We start from the raw sequence: 17,958 nt of genomic DNA on the forward strand, positions 1-17,958 counted from the left end.
CCTCTACTATTGCTCTATGCTGATTCTGAACTTAAAACCATAGGGCCGTGCCTCGTGCACACTTTCAGTATCCCTCATCACAGTGTTTGCTATTCTATCTACTCTTGGCACACTTATGTGGGAGGAAGCCGCATTGAACGCAGTGGGACTTACTTCTGAGTAGACAAAAAAATCACCCTGTAAGTCTGCAACCCTCGGCACACTTAAGTAAGCCCCACTGAACTTAATAGGGTGCTCTGAAACAACAGAGAACATTGCTTCTGAGCTTGGTGGGGTGGGGGGTCAGATGTGTCTCCTTTCATTGCAGGGAGGCATTTTACCCTCTTCTCCCTCCAATTGAGAAATGCAGAGGCAGGAGTCGCAATCAGCAGGTGATTCTTGTCGTTGTGCCTGTCAAATCGGCTTGGGTCTCCTTCCCGCTCCCATCTTCTTTGCCTTCGTCATCCTGACCACTCCCCCAAAAACTGAAAACAAACACCCACAGCAGGCAGACACGGTGTTTTTTTCCGCTATTGGAGGATTTCACGGGGAGATCATGGCACTTGAAAAAATACCACATTTTTTGCATTTGGGGAAAACACGAGATAGGCTGGGGGAAAGTGCAGGAGGCGCCTTGGACGGTAACTGCGTCATGTAAAGAGCCCGCAAACTTCTGAGAGAGAGCCATCTCAATAGCAGGATAAAAGCTCTGTGTAATGAACCCCTTAAACACACAAGCACAGCAACCTTTGGGGAAGCTTTTCAAGAGCTTATGGGGCAGTTTAAAATGTATGGATCATACTTGTGCGGAATCTCATTTTACATTCCAAACCAGAGAAGAAATTCTTAGGGGAAATGACACTCAATTCATAATGCAGTTGAGCTGGACAAATTCATATTCCAAGCTAGGCAGTGATGAACTTCAGCAATATCACTAGTGAAAACCTTTCTCCGAGAGGCCCAGTGACACACAAGTTGTTGTTAACAATGTGGTATGTATGGTTTTATTTATCTATCTAACTTATCTAATTTTCGGAGTTTGTGAAGAAAATACTTAAGCTATCTGAACAGATGATTTACTGTTCCTCCTTCAGTAAGCTCAGAGCAGCTTATATGGGCCTCCCCATCCACACATTGACTAGGCCAGCCTCTCCCAACCTGATGCCCTCCAGATGTTTTGGGCTTCAACTCCCATCATTCCCTGCCAGCGTGGCCAATGGTAAGGAATGCTGTGGGTTGCCATTCAAAACATCTGGCAGGGAAGGCTGAACTAGGCTGAACCCTGCTTAGCTTTAATTATGTAACCAACATTATGTACTCTCAAAATGCTCATTGTTGCCAGTTTATTACTTATACTAGAAATAGCTACGGTGCATTTTATTATATTTATTAAGGCTTGATTGTTCTTGACTTTCCTCATTTCTTCTGATACTCTACAGAAAGTGGCTTTATAATGTTGGTGATTATACAGCAATGCTTGTATTTATCAGCCAGGATGACAAAGGTGCCAGGATGATGGAGCAGTGGTGGTTCTCCCTCCATTTTCGGAGTTAGTGAAGAAAATACTTAAGCTGTCTGAAAGGATGATTTAATTTCTCTTTAGGTTCTACCAGTGGGGGAAATGGTCTTCATGTTGTTGTTGTTGTTGTTGTTTTGGTATTAAAAGAAACATCAATAAACAAGTAGATCGTTTTTATGGACTGAGAACAAAGTTCACGTTTATGATATGAGGGACCCTAAACAACGACAGTCATTTGTTCTGGGCTGCAACATCTTGAGACTGTTTGGTGCCTCCCACTGACATTCTGGTTTTATCTCCCACAGATCCATGGGTGTGGGGAGAAGGCCAAAGCACAGGCCCGGCAAAGAATCAGCAGAGAAGGTGTTCTGTATGCTGGGAGTGGACTGAAAGACAAGTCCTTGGATCCTGCCAAGAGAGCTCACCTCCAGCGGCGACTGGACAAGAAACTCAGTGAACTGACTAGCCAGAGGAAGAGCAAAAAGAAAGACAAAGAGAAATGAGATGGTTTGCTTCATGAAGTCCTGATGCCAGCCTGTTCTTCAGGTGCTATCTTAAAACAATTTGCTCAGGCTTCAGAGGAGAAAGCCAATGAAGCTCTTAAGTCTTGTTAGCTTATTTCTCTCTCTCTCTCTCTCTCTCTCTCTCACACACACACACACACACACACACCCCTACCTTAAAACCAGGAATGTGCCCTTTAGCATGACAGTTCCCAGCAGGCTAAAGACTAATTCTCACTGAAAATCCCTATCTACAGCTTTAAACAATTGTCCAAGTTGCACCTTGTCCTGCAAAATGTATTTATTCTGGTCAGTCAAATCTATAAAGCATTGCGGGTTAAGGAAGAAGGTGGGCAGCTTTTGTTTGGAGTAATTATCTTTATTGGCAAGGTAATAAATGTACACCAAGTGGGTGCACAGTAAATGCCTTGAGCAACGAACCGTCTAGTTGACATCGCATAGTTATATAGTCATCATTGTCCATGGGACGCTGAGCTTTCATAACAACAGAGGGGAAGAAATAGAAACAGCACTAGGTGACTCCCAAAAGTAAGAGAACACAAACAGCATTTTCATTTCTCAAGCTTGGTAACTTTTATGTTGAAGGGAAAAGTAAGATCAAAGTTTTTGAGAGGACATAGCTAAGTTTTCTCCGCTTATGGCCACACCTTACATCTGAAAAGGGTGCAATTGTGCAAAAAACTAAGAACTTAAAGCTAGAATAATAGTTTCAGCTCATAGGCCCATTTATATATTAATAGTGATGAACCTGTTAACACTATGTATTTTTAAAAAAACATTCCTCCTCGTACCCTCCGTTGCCTTTTTATCCACTGCTGCCCATTTTGCCTGGTAGAAGAAAGCATAGCTGTTTGCTTTGATGACAGAAGATCTCTCATTTTCCTCTTAAAATTGCACACCCTTTTTGTTTCTTCCTGGAAAGCAGCTATAAAACTTCTTTGAAACAACATGGCATTTTAAAACATTATTGGAACCAAAATTAAGAAGTCCAAGTGTCTGAGGGGCATTGCTCCCTTTAAGAGAAGGGGAGGATTATAGGAACAGGATAGTTCATATGGAGAAGACTGTCATTCTTATCTGGATCTTTGCATAAAAATACACACTGTACATCTATCAGGAAAGAATACTTCATGAAAACATCTATCCAAAGTCCTAATCTAGTCCTTATGATGATAGCAGTATTGTTTTCTGCTCTTGATCAGGGGTGGGCAACTCATAACCCTCCCATCATCCTTGGCCATTGGCCATACTGGTTGGGACTGATGGAAGTTGGAGCCCAACAACATCTGGAAGGCCACTGGTTCCCCACCCCTGCTCTTGATACTCCTCTGAGGCATGGCATGGCTGCACTGGCATCTCCCTAAGAAACGTCAAGCTGCCTTATGCGGAGTCAGACCAATGTGTCCATCTGCCCCCCCCCCTCCTGATTTGACTGGCAGCAGCTCTCCAGGTTCTCAGGCAGTGTTGTCTTTCCCAGCCCTGCAACATGAGATCCTTTTAACTGGATATGTTGGGACTTAAAGAAGGCTTTCTGCACACTGAACATGTGTTCTACCACTGTGCTTTGAGCCTTGGTTTAGAGCAGAGGTGGGCAACTTGTGGCCTACAAGATGTTTTAACTACAACTCCCATGATCCTTCACCATTGGCTATGCTGGCTAGGGCTACTGGGAATTGTAGGCCAAAAATCTAGAATGACACGAGTTGTCCAGCCCTGATTTAGAGCCACAGAATTGTGGAGTAGGTAGTTTTTTTCTCTCAAATGCGCACAAGTTCTATCACCTTATTTGGGCCTTTGAAGCTGTTAATTTACAGAACCAGGCACTGTAGATATCTTATAGTGTTTATTTCATTGGGAAAAACTAAATTCAAATCAAGAAGGAGAGAAATAGCAGTCCATTTTCAGGACAGAGTTCTCAGTATCATATAGCATGTTAGCTCTTTCTTTTGTTGCATGTTAGCTCTTCATTTTATTCACAGTAACTTGAAAGAAAGAAAGAAAGAAAGAAAGAGAGAGAGAGAGAGAGAGAGAGAGAGAGAAAGAAAGAAAGAAAGAAAGAAAGAAAGAAAGAAAGAAAGAGAAAGCATCCCACTCCTGTTTTTGGGGAGCCATGGCCTTGATTTTTGCCTCAGTATATGGACAGGACCAGAAATATGTAAAATGGGTTATGGGTCTGTTATCTGGTATGATTATAAATCCCATTTTCCTTTGCCACAAATGTCCTAGTGTGTTTGCAGCAGAACTAGTTCAGCCTTGGGCTCTAAAACACTGGGACATCATTCTCTTGCCATGCATCGTGTGTCTGAGGATCCACAAAAGCCCTGTGGTTCTACCATCTACCAATGTGTTAACCTTGGGTTTATTACCTTTCCAATCTCAGTTCCCCATGTCTTAAAATTAATCTGTTCGTTTTCTGTTGATGGCCTTGAAAACATGAGCTGTGTTTTATCATCCAGATCCTAACAACTGGCTTCATATCATTTCTGTGATTCTAATAATGATGCAGCTACAACCTTGATTGCTCTTGGATTCAGAAAACATTATTTATGAATAATCTTCCGTCCACAATAATAAAACAAAATTGATTTCATAAAAAAGCCTGCAATAATTATAGCCTACATAAAATCAATGTACTTTGTTTAGCAAAACTCAGTGCAACACTTTAGATTAAAATGATGAGAGAAAATACAAACTGCAAAGTGGTATGCAAGATACAAATGGGAATTGTAATTGGCCCTAATTGTGGTAGCTTGATTGACTTGGTAAGTATAGAACACGTTTAGAGAACTCCAGTGCATATCACTGCACTCAATGTAGTGTGAAAGTTTTAGAAATGCCAAGGTTTAGTTTCCTAAAAGAGGATACTGGCAATTTCCCACAAGTTTTACAGCTGTGTGTATAATGTATACTATTTGTAAATATACATAGACTATATTGTGGAGTTTTAATTCATTGTTATTGTTTTATTGTGTTTGGTGTTTATCGTAAAGGGCCTAAAATTGCATAAGCACTCCTTGTTGTTCAGTCGTTCAGTCATGTCTGACTCTTCGTGACCCCATGGACCATAGCACGCCAGGCCTTCCTGTCCTGCGCTCTCTCCCGGAACATGCTCCCGGAGCGTGCTCAAGTCCATATAAGCACTATACAGGTATTAAAAAACAAGACAGTTCCTGCTTTCAGGCTTAGAATCTAATGGACATGATACAAAAAGGGGGGAGTAGGGAGAGAATACGGAGAAAAGAGGAAAGTAAGGAAACTCAAGTACTAATTTCTAAAGTTACATATTAATCTTATAGTGACCAGCTGGAATAGGCACAGAGGAGAAAGTTCTGAGAGAGGAAGAGTCAAAATGGCACCCGGCCCTCACTGGCCTGATGTAGTGGGCTTTGCTGTCTGTCCTCTCCCTTACACCTGATGGAAATGGGTTTAGCTGGCCAGTAGTTAAATAGTTCTCCTTTTCTGCTATGTAAAGCAACACAATTAGCAGCCCTGTTCAGATTGCAAGTATGGGCCTGGAAATTTGTGTAGTCTCCCGCATAAAAAACAAACTTGTCAAGGGGAAGATTCTAACCTATTGAAAGAAGGCATAGCCGTCTTTTAATTTCTTGGAAGCAGTGGATAAATACAGAACAGGAAGTATAGTTATGTTGAAACAAGCCTTCGTTCTGACAAAATTTATCTCAGTCTATGAACAGTGGAGTTAAAAGGGAATGTCTTTATTCATAACCTTCTGAATAAATAATCTCATAAATACAGTCTGCTAATGGCAACGTATCTTTCTATATATGCCATGTTTGCAAACATTCACCACCCAATCCTCCCTTGTCATCAAACAAACCAATACAAAAAATACCTTTGGTAGCCGCAACTTAATCCCATTGATTTCAGTGGGATTAAGTGAGTCTTGCTTTAGTAGTTGCCTGTCTATTTACCTTTGTCCTTCAAATGTCTACTAGAACCTTTCTTGATGTGATAAAGCACAGCTCTTTGCCCCCTTACGTACTACTTCTTTGATGTGCTAGAACTGTGGTAGTTATGGCAACCTCCGCCTATTATTTCCTGTGCCAGAGGCAACTATGCACTGTGTGGCACTTAAAAGTGTAGGGTGACTAGCTCCATTTTTTAAGGCTTCTTTATACCTGGCTCCATTTGAGTTGCTTAGTACATTCTGACTTTCTGGTCTTTTATGGTTAATGTGCTGCCTATTACCTTAGTATAGCATTCTGGAATATTTCAAATATTTATTTATTTGTTACATTTCTATACCACCCAATAGCTGAAGCTCTCAATAGCCAAATAGGAAGAATAATGCCATACTTACCAAGCCTATTCTGCAAAATGTAAGAGATCAGAAGTGGTCACTCAGAAGTGAGACATAAAGGGACAGTGAAATTATAATAAATCCATGGAGGACAGTAATTCACTCAATACTTACTTCGTCTGTGCTGATAAAATATGTATGTGTCAAAAAAAAAAAAAAAGTTTAAACATGGACAGACTTGCAGCCAAGCAGTTAAAGTTTCCACTGGGCTTCTTGCCCAGAAACCCATTGATCTTAGTTCTGTCACTTAAATTTTCCTAACAAATATACAAAGAAACCAGTGCAGGAAAGTCACCAGCTGACATGATGCGGCTAAATTATTTCAGATCACAGCAGAATGGAGCAAAATCCAAATCTCATCCATTCTTCTTGTGCATCTACTTCCACACCTTCTTCTAGGGATATCTATTTTTTCCATTCTTTACCAGGACTTAATTTGAACCAGGTCTTGTCCCACATTTGGTTTTGATACCAGGGCTTAGCTCCAGAATCAGTTGAGCGATTATAAAAAGAGGATGTCACTGAGCATGATCAGAATACTTTCCACTGAGTAACCACAGTCTATTCCCACACATATATTGGTTGAGCTCCCAGTTTCTCACATTTTAGTCCATAAGCAGCCAAAATTGTTAAATTATTACATGGCCCCAAAAGCCACTGCAACTTAATCAGTTCCAGTTTAAGATTGGCCTGCCAGACAAATTCCAAATAAATTACTGTAGAGCAGCCTTCTCCAAATAGGGTCCCTTGAGATGTTTTAGCCTACAACCTCCATCACCCCAGACCATGTGAGCTAGGGTTGATGGGAGCTATAGGACCAAATATCAGGGGACCAAGGTTGGAGAAGAAGACTCTAGTGTACGGCCCTATGCTTATTTCAGAATAAGCTGTTTAAGTGCTGAAGCCACATGACTGTTGATACAATAAGCCAAGAGACAACATTTATTCCCTTGGTACATATATATGCCACCCCATCTCATCATGGCCTGATAACAACATATACAGGAAATTGCATGAGGCTAGCTGATTATTGTAGTTACTCTCTGCACCATCACCCCACTTTGAGGACAGGCAGTAGTGGTATGAGGAGGAATATATTGTCCAGTCCTGGGTTTAGTGTGTTAGGGTGTGGAATGAAGCACAAAGAAGCTGCAATCATGACATTCTGTCAATGTAGGTATGGTTCCTCTTCAGAGGTAATTTATGCCTGGGCCAAAAAGTGATCCCAGTTTCAGTTTTCAAAAGTGATGCACTGGTCTTGTGTACAGTGTGGTCAACCTTATGGTTAATAATGGCTGCTAATATTATATACAATGGACTTTTTATATATAGTTAACCTTTGTTGCTTTATTATAATTACTAGTGTATCAACCATAATCACTATAACAAACATATTTATATAGTCAAATATCACTTGTGCTGTTCCATTACACTGATGCATATGAACACTTAGCCTGAGAAAAAACTCTCTTGGTTTCTGTCTGTGTATTGATGGTCAATGCACGTGATCCTTGTGCAGAAGTTAGCATGTCTTGGGATGGCTCTTACTATCTGAGAGAAGAATGGGTGGCTTTAGATACCTTTCAATCCAAGAAAGCTGTTCAGCCTGTCAGAGCATGATAGTGTGTATTCCCCACATTGAAGAACAGGAACGAATAGCTAAGTGAGCTGCCCAGGGTACTGAAGGCCCCTCAGCACTCTGGAAGCAACAATTCTACCTCAGAGATTAATATCCCATTGGAACAAACTCCTTCTGAAAAACATTATGTAAAGCAGGTTTCCCCATCATGGATCCTTCCAAACGTTTTAGACTAATATACCCATTAGCCCCAGCCAGCATAGCCAATGGTCAGGGATGGTAGGAGTTGTAGTCAAAAACTTATGGAGGGAATCATGCTGGGGAACGCTGATGTAAAGTAATAGAGATTTCCAGCATTTACCCACAGCATGGAACTCTAAAATATAACCTTTTAAGTCACCCAAATACCACTCACTGGTGGTACATCAAGCTGATAAAATTATGAGGGCCCTTCAGAACATGTTAATCTTAGAGGAAAGATTGTGTAAGGAGTTGGTGGAGAGGCGTTTGCTAGAAAATCTGGGACTTGGCAGAAGACTATATGCCACAAGTGGTGGGGTTGTTTGGAGCTAAATGACTATAGTTTAGTGATTGGGGAGAAAAGGACTTGCAGAATTCTATAAATTTTGGAGTTAGAAACAATACCGTAATTGTGATTTCCTGGTCATATATATATATTTGCTCGTGGGATGATTTTTTCCCCTCAAAATGGGTTTAACAAGGAGGTAGATTTTGGTTGAACATTAGGAGAAACTTCTTAATAGTAAGAGCAGTTCAACAATGGAACCAATTCCCCAGGGTGTGTATGTGTGTGTGCGCGCTCTCTTCTTCACGGGGCATCTTTAAACAGGCTGGACCACCATCTATTGGGAACTGCTCTAGCGGTGGACTTTCTGCAGGAAGCAACAAGGTGTTGACCTATCAGCCCCCCCCCCCATCTCTATGATAGTATCTCTTCCTTCCTGGATCTAGACTGCTCAAGTGGTATGGAAGAAGATCCAGCTTTGCAGTCTCTGTCTGTTAGGGTTCGGCAGTGCTGGCAGGACTAGAGGTAGGAGTCGGGGCAGGGGAAAGTTTGTTGCCTTGCTATGTCTTCAGTCCAATCCCAGGAAGAATTCTTCAGCCATGCCTAAAAATAAACAATAGTATGGAGGAGCACGTTGTATGAAAAGACATGGGCTTGCTGCCTTTCATAGAAGACCCTGTTTTCAACCCCTTCATACTCATCTGCCAGCCAACAGCTTTCCTCTGAGTGGTGTCGGCCGTGCATAATCCTGTCAGCCTCAGAAAGATTTGTCTCAGTCACGACTAATAATGTATATTAGCCATTTGTATTCTTAGGATTTCTGGCTCAACTCAGCCACTGTCAGATGTTGGATCTGTAGTGGCAGACAACCTTAACTGTCCCTCCACTTCAAGGTTGAAGATGGTTTTGGATAACAGTTCCAGCAGCGGGGTCCAGCCAGAGCCACAAATGGCATGCAAAGAATGAAGTAGTGCCACTCTCATCATACTCACTGCAGCAGCCTTCCCCAGAGTGGTGCCCTCCACATGCATTTGACTACAACTCCCATCATCACAAGACGTTGGCCATGCTGGCTGGGGGTGATGGGACTTGTAGCCTGGCACATCTGGAGGGCACCAGGCTGGGGAAGGCTGCATAACAGTTCAAACAAGAAGGATATTAAAGAGCTGGAGAAGGTACAGAAAAAGGCAACCAAACTGATTAGGGAGTTCCCTGGGAGAGAAGGCATAAAGAAACTTTCTGGATTTGGAGGGCAGGGAGAGGAAAACACATAGTAGCAGTTTATAAAAGATGCATGGTGCCAAAGTGAATACTGCAGAAAAGAAGGGTGGCATGACAAGAAAAATCTTAGCCTGAATTTTAATGTGCTTATGATTTCCTTGAAGGCCAAGGAAGACACAGGCATACAGGAGGACGTATGCAGGTCCTAGGGTCTGCACCTAACATGCTTTTTCCCCTACCTCAAAGGATGCAGAAATACAATTGCTTTAAGGAAAGGTTCTGGAATTCTCCAATAACCTCCACCCTATTTTACAGCTGGAATTAATTATGTCTATTTGACTAGGTTATCTATTATACTCTGTTAATCTTTGTCAGTGGCAGGTAGGGACGTAGGGATTTTATTAAATCCATTCTGCCTGTATTTCACAGATTGTCAGGTGTCTTTTGTTCCATCACAAATTAGCACAAATCCTCATCCCCCCAAAGTGAAAAACCAGTCTGCAAGTCCATGGAATCTACATAACTTGGGAAAAGCCAGTCCACTGTGGAATCTGCAGGTCAGATTCATAGAAATCCAGACCCATTGGAATCCGCTGCAGATTTCTCCAACACCCCTAGCAGGGATCGGGGGGGGGGACACACACATAAGGATAGCCTCAGTGGTGTGGACTTGAGGGGCAGGGGCAAGAGGAGACCACTGCGCTGCAGAGGGCGGTCCCTACATGTGATCTCTATTTTGGCTTCTATGGTGGCACTGCTCTTTGCACAACTATGAGGGATCCCCTCCTCCAAGAGCTGCAGTTCCTCATTTTTAAAATGTTGTGTTTTAAAATTAAAACATACAACATTTTAAATTTTAAAAATTAATGTTTTAATTCTGTTGAGAGACTCCTTGAGAGTCTCTTTTTAGAAAGGTGTATAAACAATAAATAATAATAATTTTGTACTATAAAGTCAGATAATTTCCACATGTAATTCTAGACACCATCTCTTTAGAGCAGTCATGGAATATCTAGTCAGCATGGTTTTCTGCTGACTGGACACAGTCCAATGGGCAGTACCAGACCCAGCACTTAAACACATTATCACCACCTGCCTCACTCCTTCAGCTTCTCTTAGTGTTTGAGACCTGAAATCATCTTGAATGGGTGGTTCATTACATGCCTCTTGTATCTTCACTCTGTGCCATGTCAGCAATAATACACTCCGATTGACTCCGATTGCCTCCATTTATGTCCTATTGATAACTGGACTGATTGGGCTGTGTCCGCTCCAAGGCAAAACCCCATGGTTAAAGTGATGCCAGTTGGAGTCAATGGAATGAAATCCTAGAATTGTGCCAGGAAAAGAAGAGTTGGGTTTGCATAAAATACAATCCAGGGTTACACTTGGAATCTAAGGAAAATCACTGAGCACTCATAGATAATAGCGGCCCTCCACAGAGAAAAGGCAGGTTTGTGTCGGGTGATTTGCTCATGCTCCAAAGCGCTGCAGTCAATGTGTAGGAGCTATATGGGCTCTCCTCTCAAGAGACCATTTCTTCCTGCCCTGCATCAAGGCTGCAGGAAGCTTTGGACTGCATTCCTATGCACTTCCAGGAGCGGACTTGTAAATAGAAATGTGCAGGATCAATGGAATACAGGAAGCTGCCTTCTAGTGAGTCAGAGCCTGGGTCCATCTAGCCCAGTACTGTCGACACTGACTGGCAGCAGCAGCTCTCCGGGGTTTCATGCAGGGTTTTTCCTGCCCTACCTGGAGATGCTGGGGATTGAACTTGGGACCTTCAGCAAGCAAAGCATGTGACCTACCTTGGGACCTTCTGCATGCTGGCTAGGGATGATGGGAGTTGTAGTCAAACATCTGGAGGGTGCCAGGTTGGGGAAGGCTCAAACGGTAGATGGTGTGTGTGTGTGTGTGTGTGTGTGTGTGTGTGTACATGTCAACAGCACTGTGAGAATGATTTCAAGATAAGGATATTAGAATGGCTAAGCTAAATTGCTCCTTTTTCATACAATGAATCCTGGCCTCTAGTGCTCTCTTCCTGCCCTTTAGAGTTGCTTGCAATTAATGGCTGAGTGCTAGCATTACATTAGAAAGTGACTGGAGAAACCATGTGGACAGCTGCCTAGAAATTTGCCTGCATGAATTTTTCCATGTCTGCCTCTCCCTGGTTGGACTAGTTAGCCTCATGCTGGCATGGGAATGTCAGTCTCAGCTGGCTATATGGCCGTGAGAGAAGCGTAAAGTGGTGAGAGGGAGAGAGACTTAGGTGTCTTCCAGTCTCTGACTACTCCCCAGAAATATGTCAGTTGATGGCATGTGTCTCAGACCTGCCAGATTGGGTTTTTTTTTAACTGGTGCTTATAGCCTGCAACATTATGTAAGCTGGGAAGTACTGTCAGGGTTTAGATCTAATAAGGGTGTTTTTTTTTTAATGCTATTCTTCTGTCCTGCAATTCACCATGATCGATGCAATTACAGCAGTCTAGATCAACAGATAGCCAAGGCTATCCAGATAGGAAGAAATGTAACTAACTGACATAAATCACGTTAAAGCTTAATTCGACTGCACCTTAAGCAGAACAGTATGATTTATGTAGCACTTTTATGTTCAAAGTGCGTTATAAAGGCAGAAGTTAGATATGAACAATATCAATAAAAGGTTCTGCCATTAGGTGCTCCACAAGGAAATGTTTTAATATATCCATTTAAGCAGAGAGCTTTCCCCACCACTGCCTCGTTAAGGCTTGCTGTCAGGCGTTGGAGGGTGGGTCAGGAATACTATTCACATGCCCCATAGAATGGCTGCCGTTGTGCCCAGTGGAGGCTGGTGGCTGACGTCAGTGGGGTGGTGAATCCGCTCCGGGTTTCAGTCAGAAGCACTTTGGATAGCTCCTTCAGAGTTCTGACTGAAACCCAGAGCAGATTCATTGCCCCACTGACATCAGAGCCCCCAGCCCCACTGGTTGTGCCTCTGCTTGCAGCAGTGCACACTAGTTAGTAGCCCAGCTTTCCCAACCTGGTGCCCTCCAGATGTGTTGGACTAAAATTCCCAGAATCCCCAGCTGGCTATGGGGGTTGGGAGATTCTAGGAGTTGAACTCCAACACATCTGGATGACACCAGGTTGGGGAAAGCTGCCATAGCTTGTCCTCGGCCAGCAGCACCGCTCAACAAAGAGACAGCCTTATATGGTCTTTAAATGCAGGACCAGTGAGATTGCTGATCTATTGTTTCTTCCAACACTCCAGTGCATTGTTTATGTGTGTGGTATTTTTGCAATGCATGAGTAACAGAGGAAGATTTCCCAATTTGCAGTGCTTATAGAGCTCGATCTGTGGAGTTCTAGGTGTCTCTTCCTCTGGTCTTATGCTGCTGACAGGAATAAACCATTAGTGTGAACTCCGGAGTGCAAAAGAGAGCTACGAAAAGGGATATTTGAACCAGTTTTGTGGCTAACCCACTACAACAGGGGTGTTGAACCTCTTTCAGCCCAAGAGCTGGGTTCCATTTTGGAGAAGCTCTTGGGGGCTGCGTTCCAATGGTGGGAGAGGCCAAAGGCAAAAGGTGTGGGGCCAAGAATACCAGCATATTTTAACTTCAAGCTCTCACTGCCTCTAACCATGCCTTAGGAGAAGCATTTCAACCTTTTAGAATGGAGAAAGAGCTGCACAAAAGGCAGGAAACTACCAAACCATTGGTGGTTGGAGGAAATGGGGTGGGGCCAGGGGAAGGAGGTGTGGTTTTCTGGAGAACCCCAGAGGATCAAATTTGGCCCCCAGGCCTTCTGCCCCCCTGCACTACAGCATCAATGACAAGCACAGCATCTATGTGCAGCTTCTCCATCAGTCATGACATTGCACCCCAGAATTCTTGAAATTGCACAGGAAAAGCACCCACCAAATCCCAAACTGGATTACCAGCCTTGCACTAGCAGCAGCAATTGTTGCTCTGTCCATACAAGCTGTAGGAGCGACACAAAGACTGGAGCTATGCAAGGACTGTTAACATCTCCCCATCCTTTGGGAACCAAACAACAATCGCTGCAACAACATTGCAAGCAGACCCTCCAAAACGCTGCAATAATCTGTCTGAAGGGCATCAGGAGATACGGATCTGAAACACGCTAACCATGGTGATCTGTGAACTCTTTACCTGTGAAGGCTCATTCACAGGTACAAGTCACCAGTTGATATTACTGTCATAAAGTGATGAGCCTTTGTAAGGCCCCAGGCCTGTAAGCAAGCGAACAGTAGTTTAGAGAGGCTTAGAGATCCATAATGCTCTCTGCTTTGGTTCATTATTAGCCGCACTTTTCTTGCAGGTGGGCCTCTTGGCTTGTACGATGAGTCAAAGGTCGATATGGCTGCCTCAGCACATTCCACGCTAATGAGCTCTGGTACCATTTATCTTATCAGAGTCTCAGATGTGCCTGAGAAGTGAAGCTATGTTTACCTTAAAGCTACAGGTGGCTGTGCTGGGGATATTATGATAGTCTTGCTTCTGCCAAATGTGTTACTAAGCAATGTTAGGCTATGCTGGGAGAATTGCAAATGAAAGCTAATTAACTCTTGCTCCTGTCATCCTGCCTCACTGCTAACATGTATGGTATAAAACCCATCTTGCACCACAGCTCTTTGTTCAGAGAGGCTGTCTGATCCAACCATTGGGTACGCCCGTGCACTACTCGATAAAGTCTCTTTGTAAGTAAACCTGGATCTGGCTTATCACTTTCTCGGCACCTGTAAATCTTGGCAGCCCACGGCCGAGAGCTGGCCATGCTAATAACCTGTTAGGCAAGGAGATGTGGGATGCTGAACACACAGCAATGTCAATGGATCTTTGTGCTGCATCTTATGCTGTCATGTTTAGAATCCCACTTCAGTCATCCTGACTCCATGTTCTGTAGTAGTTCTCATGAAGCGGAATGTGGAGCAGTTGCAAGCCAGGCTTTTCCTCGTGTTTCAAGACAGCCTCTCCCCATCCCAGACCTGGTCAGGAGGAAGTCGTGAAAGATCCCAGTAGACCTGATTCTACATTTCTTTTTGTTTGCAGAGATGCAGCAGAGTTGCAGAGCTGTGGGGAGACCGTCGTCTTTGCTATGACCATCCCTTGGTGTCTTCCTGTGTCTATGAAGTCAAGATTCACACACACAACTTCAAGTGTTGCATTTAAACTTTAACATCACATGTAGTTTGGTCTTTACATTTTGTTTCTTCAACATGGGGGTATCTCTGTGACAAACACTGAAGTTAAAAACTGCAAGAAGTCACCCCCACAATTTTCAGTGTAAAGGACCTGTAAATGGCAGCCTCTGATATATAACCTGTGCATATTTTGCCCATCTGAGTATAAAGTAGCGAAGAGGTTGTAGGCTTCTGAGTGAGAAAAGAAAAGGCCTAAACATTAAAATTATTACTGAATCTTTAGAGAAGGAATATATTCAAAATAAGCAGACTCAAGTGGAATGGAAAAGGGCACACTCTTAAGTACTCAGTGGACAACTTGGATATAATCAATCAATGATGAATTGATCATTTGTGCTTGTTTTGTTCAATTCATCCAGAGCTGCAGCCATTAAATAAATCATCTAACTTCTAAAGTGTCACCTGCTTCTTAGTAAATTTACTAAATCCACCCCCACAGTTGCCCCAACATTCTTCCAGAATCTTTGAGAAGACAAAATGCAAGCGAGGAAATAAACAGAATAACATTTTCACATATTACCTGCAGGGTCTTAGAGACACATGTTCATAGTAGCTAATTTAAAGACTTGTTGTCACCTAACATTTCCTGTGAAAAAGCAAGCCTCAGACAGATCATTGATAAATGCTGAATGGCTGGATTAGGACATTTTTGGGTTGGTGGGCATATTTGGAGTTTTGAGTGTTGTGGGTGCTCTCACAAAATGGCTCCCAGGGGAGGGGGTCATCCCCATTCATAAAATGGCTGCCATGGTGAGCATGGCCAGGCACAAAACACTCATTTCTCAGAAGACAAACTGATGAGACTAAAAGCAAAGTATTCTGCTCAAGAACCTAAGTCCAAGGCAGAGGTGGGGTCTGAACTCCCAAACATAAAACCACACTTTCGAACTCAAATAATGATAATGCTTCAGGACAGGGCCTCACTTCATAGCATGCCAGCCTTCCAGTAAAAAAAAAAATCTTAAGAAATAAAAATAAAAATCAGTAGGGGCAAGGAACCAGAGCAGGCCCCCAAAGAGTTGTCCATGGGCACATTGGTGCTAACAGGCACCATACTGGAGAACCATATGACCTTCCCCCCTCCCCCCCATTCTGTGGGATAGGTTATGCACTCCACTGATCTGGCATGTACCTTCATATACCATACATGTAAAAGATGTGATCAAATGGGAAGAAGCCTGAAGAGGAGGCCACATTTAATTTTTACAGTGTACTGCCTGATTCTAACCATATTTCTTCAGAAATGTATGTAAGTTCCATAGGATTGTGACCTAAATGGCCAAGGCTAATGACAGTTGTGTCATGTAGCGGTATAATACGAAGTGCAGTCCTACACATGTCCACTGTCCTCAATAGGGCTTGCCCCTAACTAAGTGTGCAAAGGATTGCAGCCAGTTGGGATTCTTCCACGCTTCTGAATGTATGGAGTTGTGCACCTGACACGAGAGTCTGGTATATCTGTGATGGAATTCTGAGGATCTCCACTTTCATTTTAAGAAAGCTAGCTTCTAGTCCATAAGATTTCAAAGGTAGGTTTGAAACTATGCAGTTCTATGGGAACAGCACTGCTTGGAGGGTGATGCGTCTGAACCCCTCCTTCATGACCTCCAGCCACTCTCCCCTAACCATACATCTCCTATTGCTCATCACCATTCTATACCTACCCTCCTGCCGCCACACCATTCCTTGATATCATTCCTTGATAAATAAATGGGTGCATTTTAAAAAATACAAATGTGCAATCATAAACATCCTGACTATGTCTAATTGAAACCAGTGGGACTTATTTCTGAGTGAGCATGTTTAGGAATGAGCTGTAAAGCATGCATGCAGATTGGGAACATTTATGCAAAATAGGCACTTCAGTGTACATAGAGGCAATTTGCATAATTCCTTTTGGGCAGAAAAACAGTTTGCTTGATGGAGAATTTGGGTCTCCTTAGTACAGAATTTTATTAAGCAACAAAAAGAGAGGCAAGCATCAAACTGCTGTCTGAAAGAGAATTTATCAGTTCAAGTACACCACCTAACACATCTTGACAAAATGTCTTCCTGAGGGCAGGGGCAACAGATGCCCGTCCTCCTATTTCAAAAGGTGCTTCCTTGGAGTTCTAGTTCACAGATGGATGTTCCTCTTAAATTTTCTTGACATCTTCCCGTAAGGGGGGAAATGCAAACATTTCTGTTTTGTGGATCCTCAGATTTTAAAAATAAATCTGTGTTGTATATAATCTGCTCTTAAATATGCAGTCTGTTATACTTTAATGCCAATAAATCATGTTCCATGCCTTCTCTTCGCTTTTAGTGTTTTGAAGAACCAAATTCTGTTCAAAGTATTCTTTTCAAAGAGAAAAACGAACATAAATCCGGTTTGCTTAATGAGCATGATGCAATGGAAAAATTGGGGTGGGGGGATTGATGTGGCACAGGATACCACCAAGTCTGAACATAATCAAGATTGCAGTCCTCAGATTATGCTGCCTCAGATTATGGTTTCTGGAGAGTAGTCTGTGATTGCTTTGGAGTAACTGTTCTGTAGACTGTGGCCCAGGGCCGGCCCTTCCATTAGGCAGAGCAAGGCCAATGCCTCAGGTGGCTGATGGTGGGAGACAGCAGAAAGTTGTTGGAGGAGAGAGCCATGTGCCATATGGTCTCCTCTGCCCCCTTAAACTAATCTGCTGCCTCCTGGTGCAGTGGAGGACACTGACTCATAGCTAGTGTTGAAGAAAGATTCAACTGCCAATCCAGTCAGCTTTGGGACATGGAATGGGACGGGGCACCATCTTGTTCTTCACCTCAGGCAGCAAAATGTATTGGGCTAACCCTGCTGTGGCCTAGAGCAGATGTTGGTAAGACTAGGGAGGATTTGGCCTGCAAGACCACATTGGGACTATACTTCCTCCAGAATCCCGTATCACTAGAGAACTCCTGCCTGAATTTGGGCCAAATGCACCCTGCCAACTGGAGGATGCATGAGGGTTGAGCAGGGGTTGTTTGGTTTCTTTGCTTATTTGGAGAATGTTTCCTTCCAGATGCAAATAGGAAAGTCTGACTCAACGAAGGCATTCTTACTTTTCTGTAAG

The 17,958-nt window shown here is 43.0% G+C and overlaps 1 protein-coding gene across 2 annotated transcripts in view; it reads left to right on the plus strand.

Annotated features, from left to right (window-relative positions):
• IGHMBP2 (immunoglobulin mu DNA binding protein 2) overlaps positions 1 to 17,167 on the plus strand; it is a 109,618-nt gene extending 92,451 nt beyond the window's left edge. Inside the window, exons 15-16 of one of the 2 annotated variants that reach the window (XM_084858180.1) lie at positions 1,804 to 2,044; positions 14,724 to 17,167. In XM_084858180.1, the coding sequence (XP_084714306.1) occupies positions 1,804 to 2,001 (198 nt within the window). In that variant the 3' untranslated portion in view covers positions 2,002 to 2,044; positions 14,724 to 17,167. Of the gene's footprint in view, positions 1 to 1,803; positions 5,033 to 14,723 lie in introns of those variants that run through there. The other variant, XM_084858169.1, reaches the window with a different exon arrangement.
• The last annotated feature ends 791 nt before the right edge of the window (positions 17,168 to 17,958 follow it).

Source organism: Heloderma suspectum, chromosome 1, assembly GCF_057233095.1.
Source record: "Heloderma suspectum isolate Gila_16-S chromosome 1, 16-S_ref, whole genome shotgun sequence".
NCBI classification, from domain to species: domain Eukaryota; kingdom Metazoa; phylum Chordata; class Lepidosauria; order Squamata; family Helodermatidae; genus Heloderma; species Heloderma suspectum.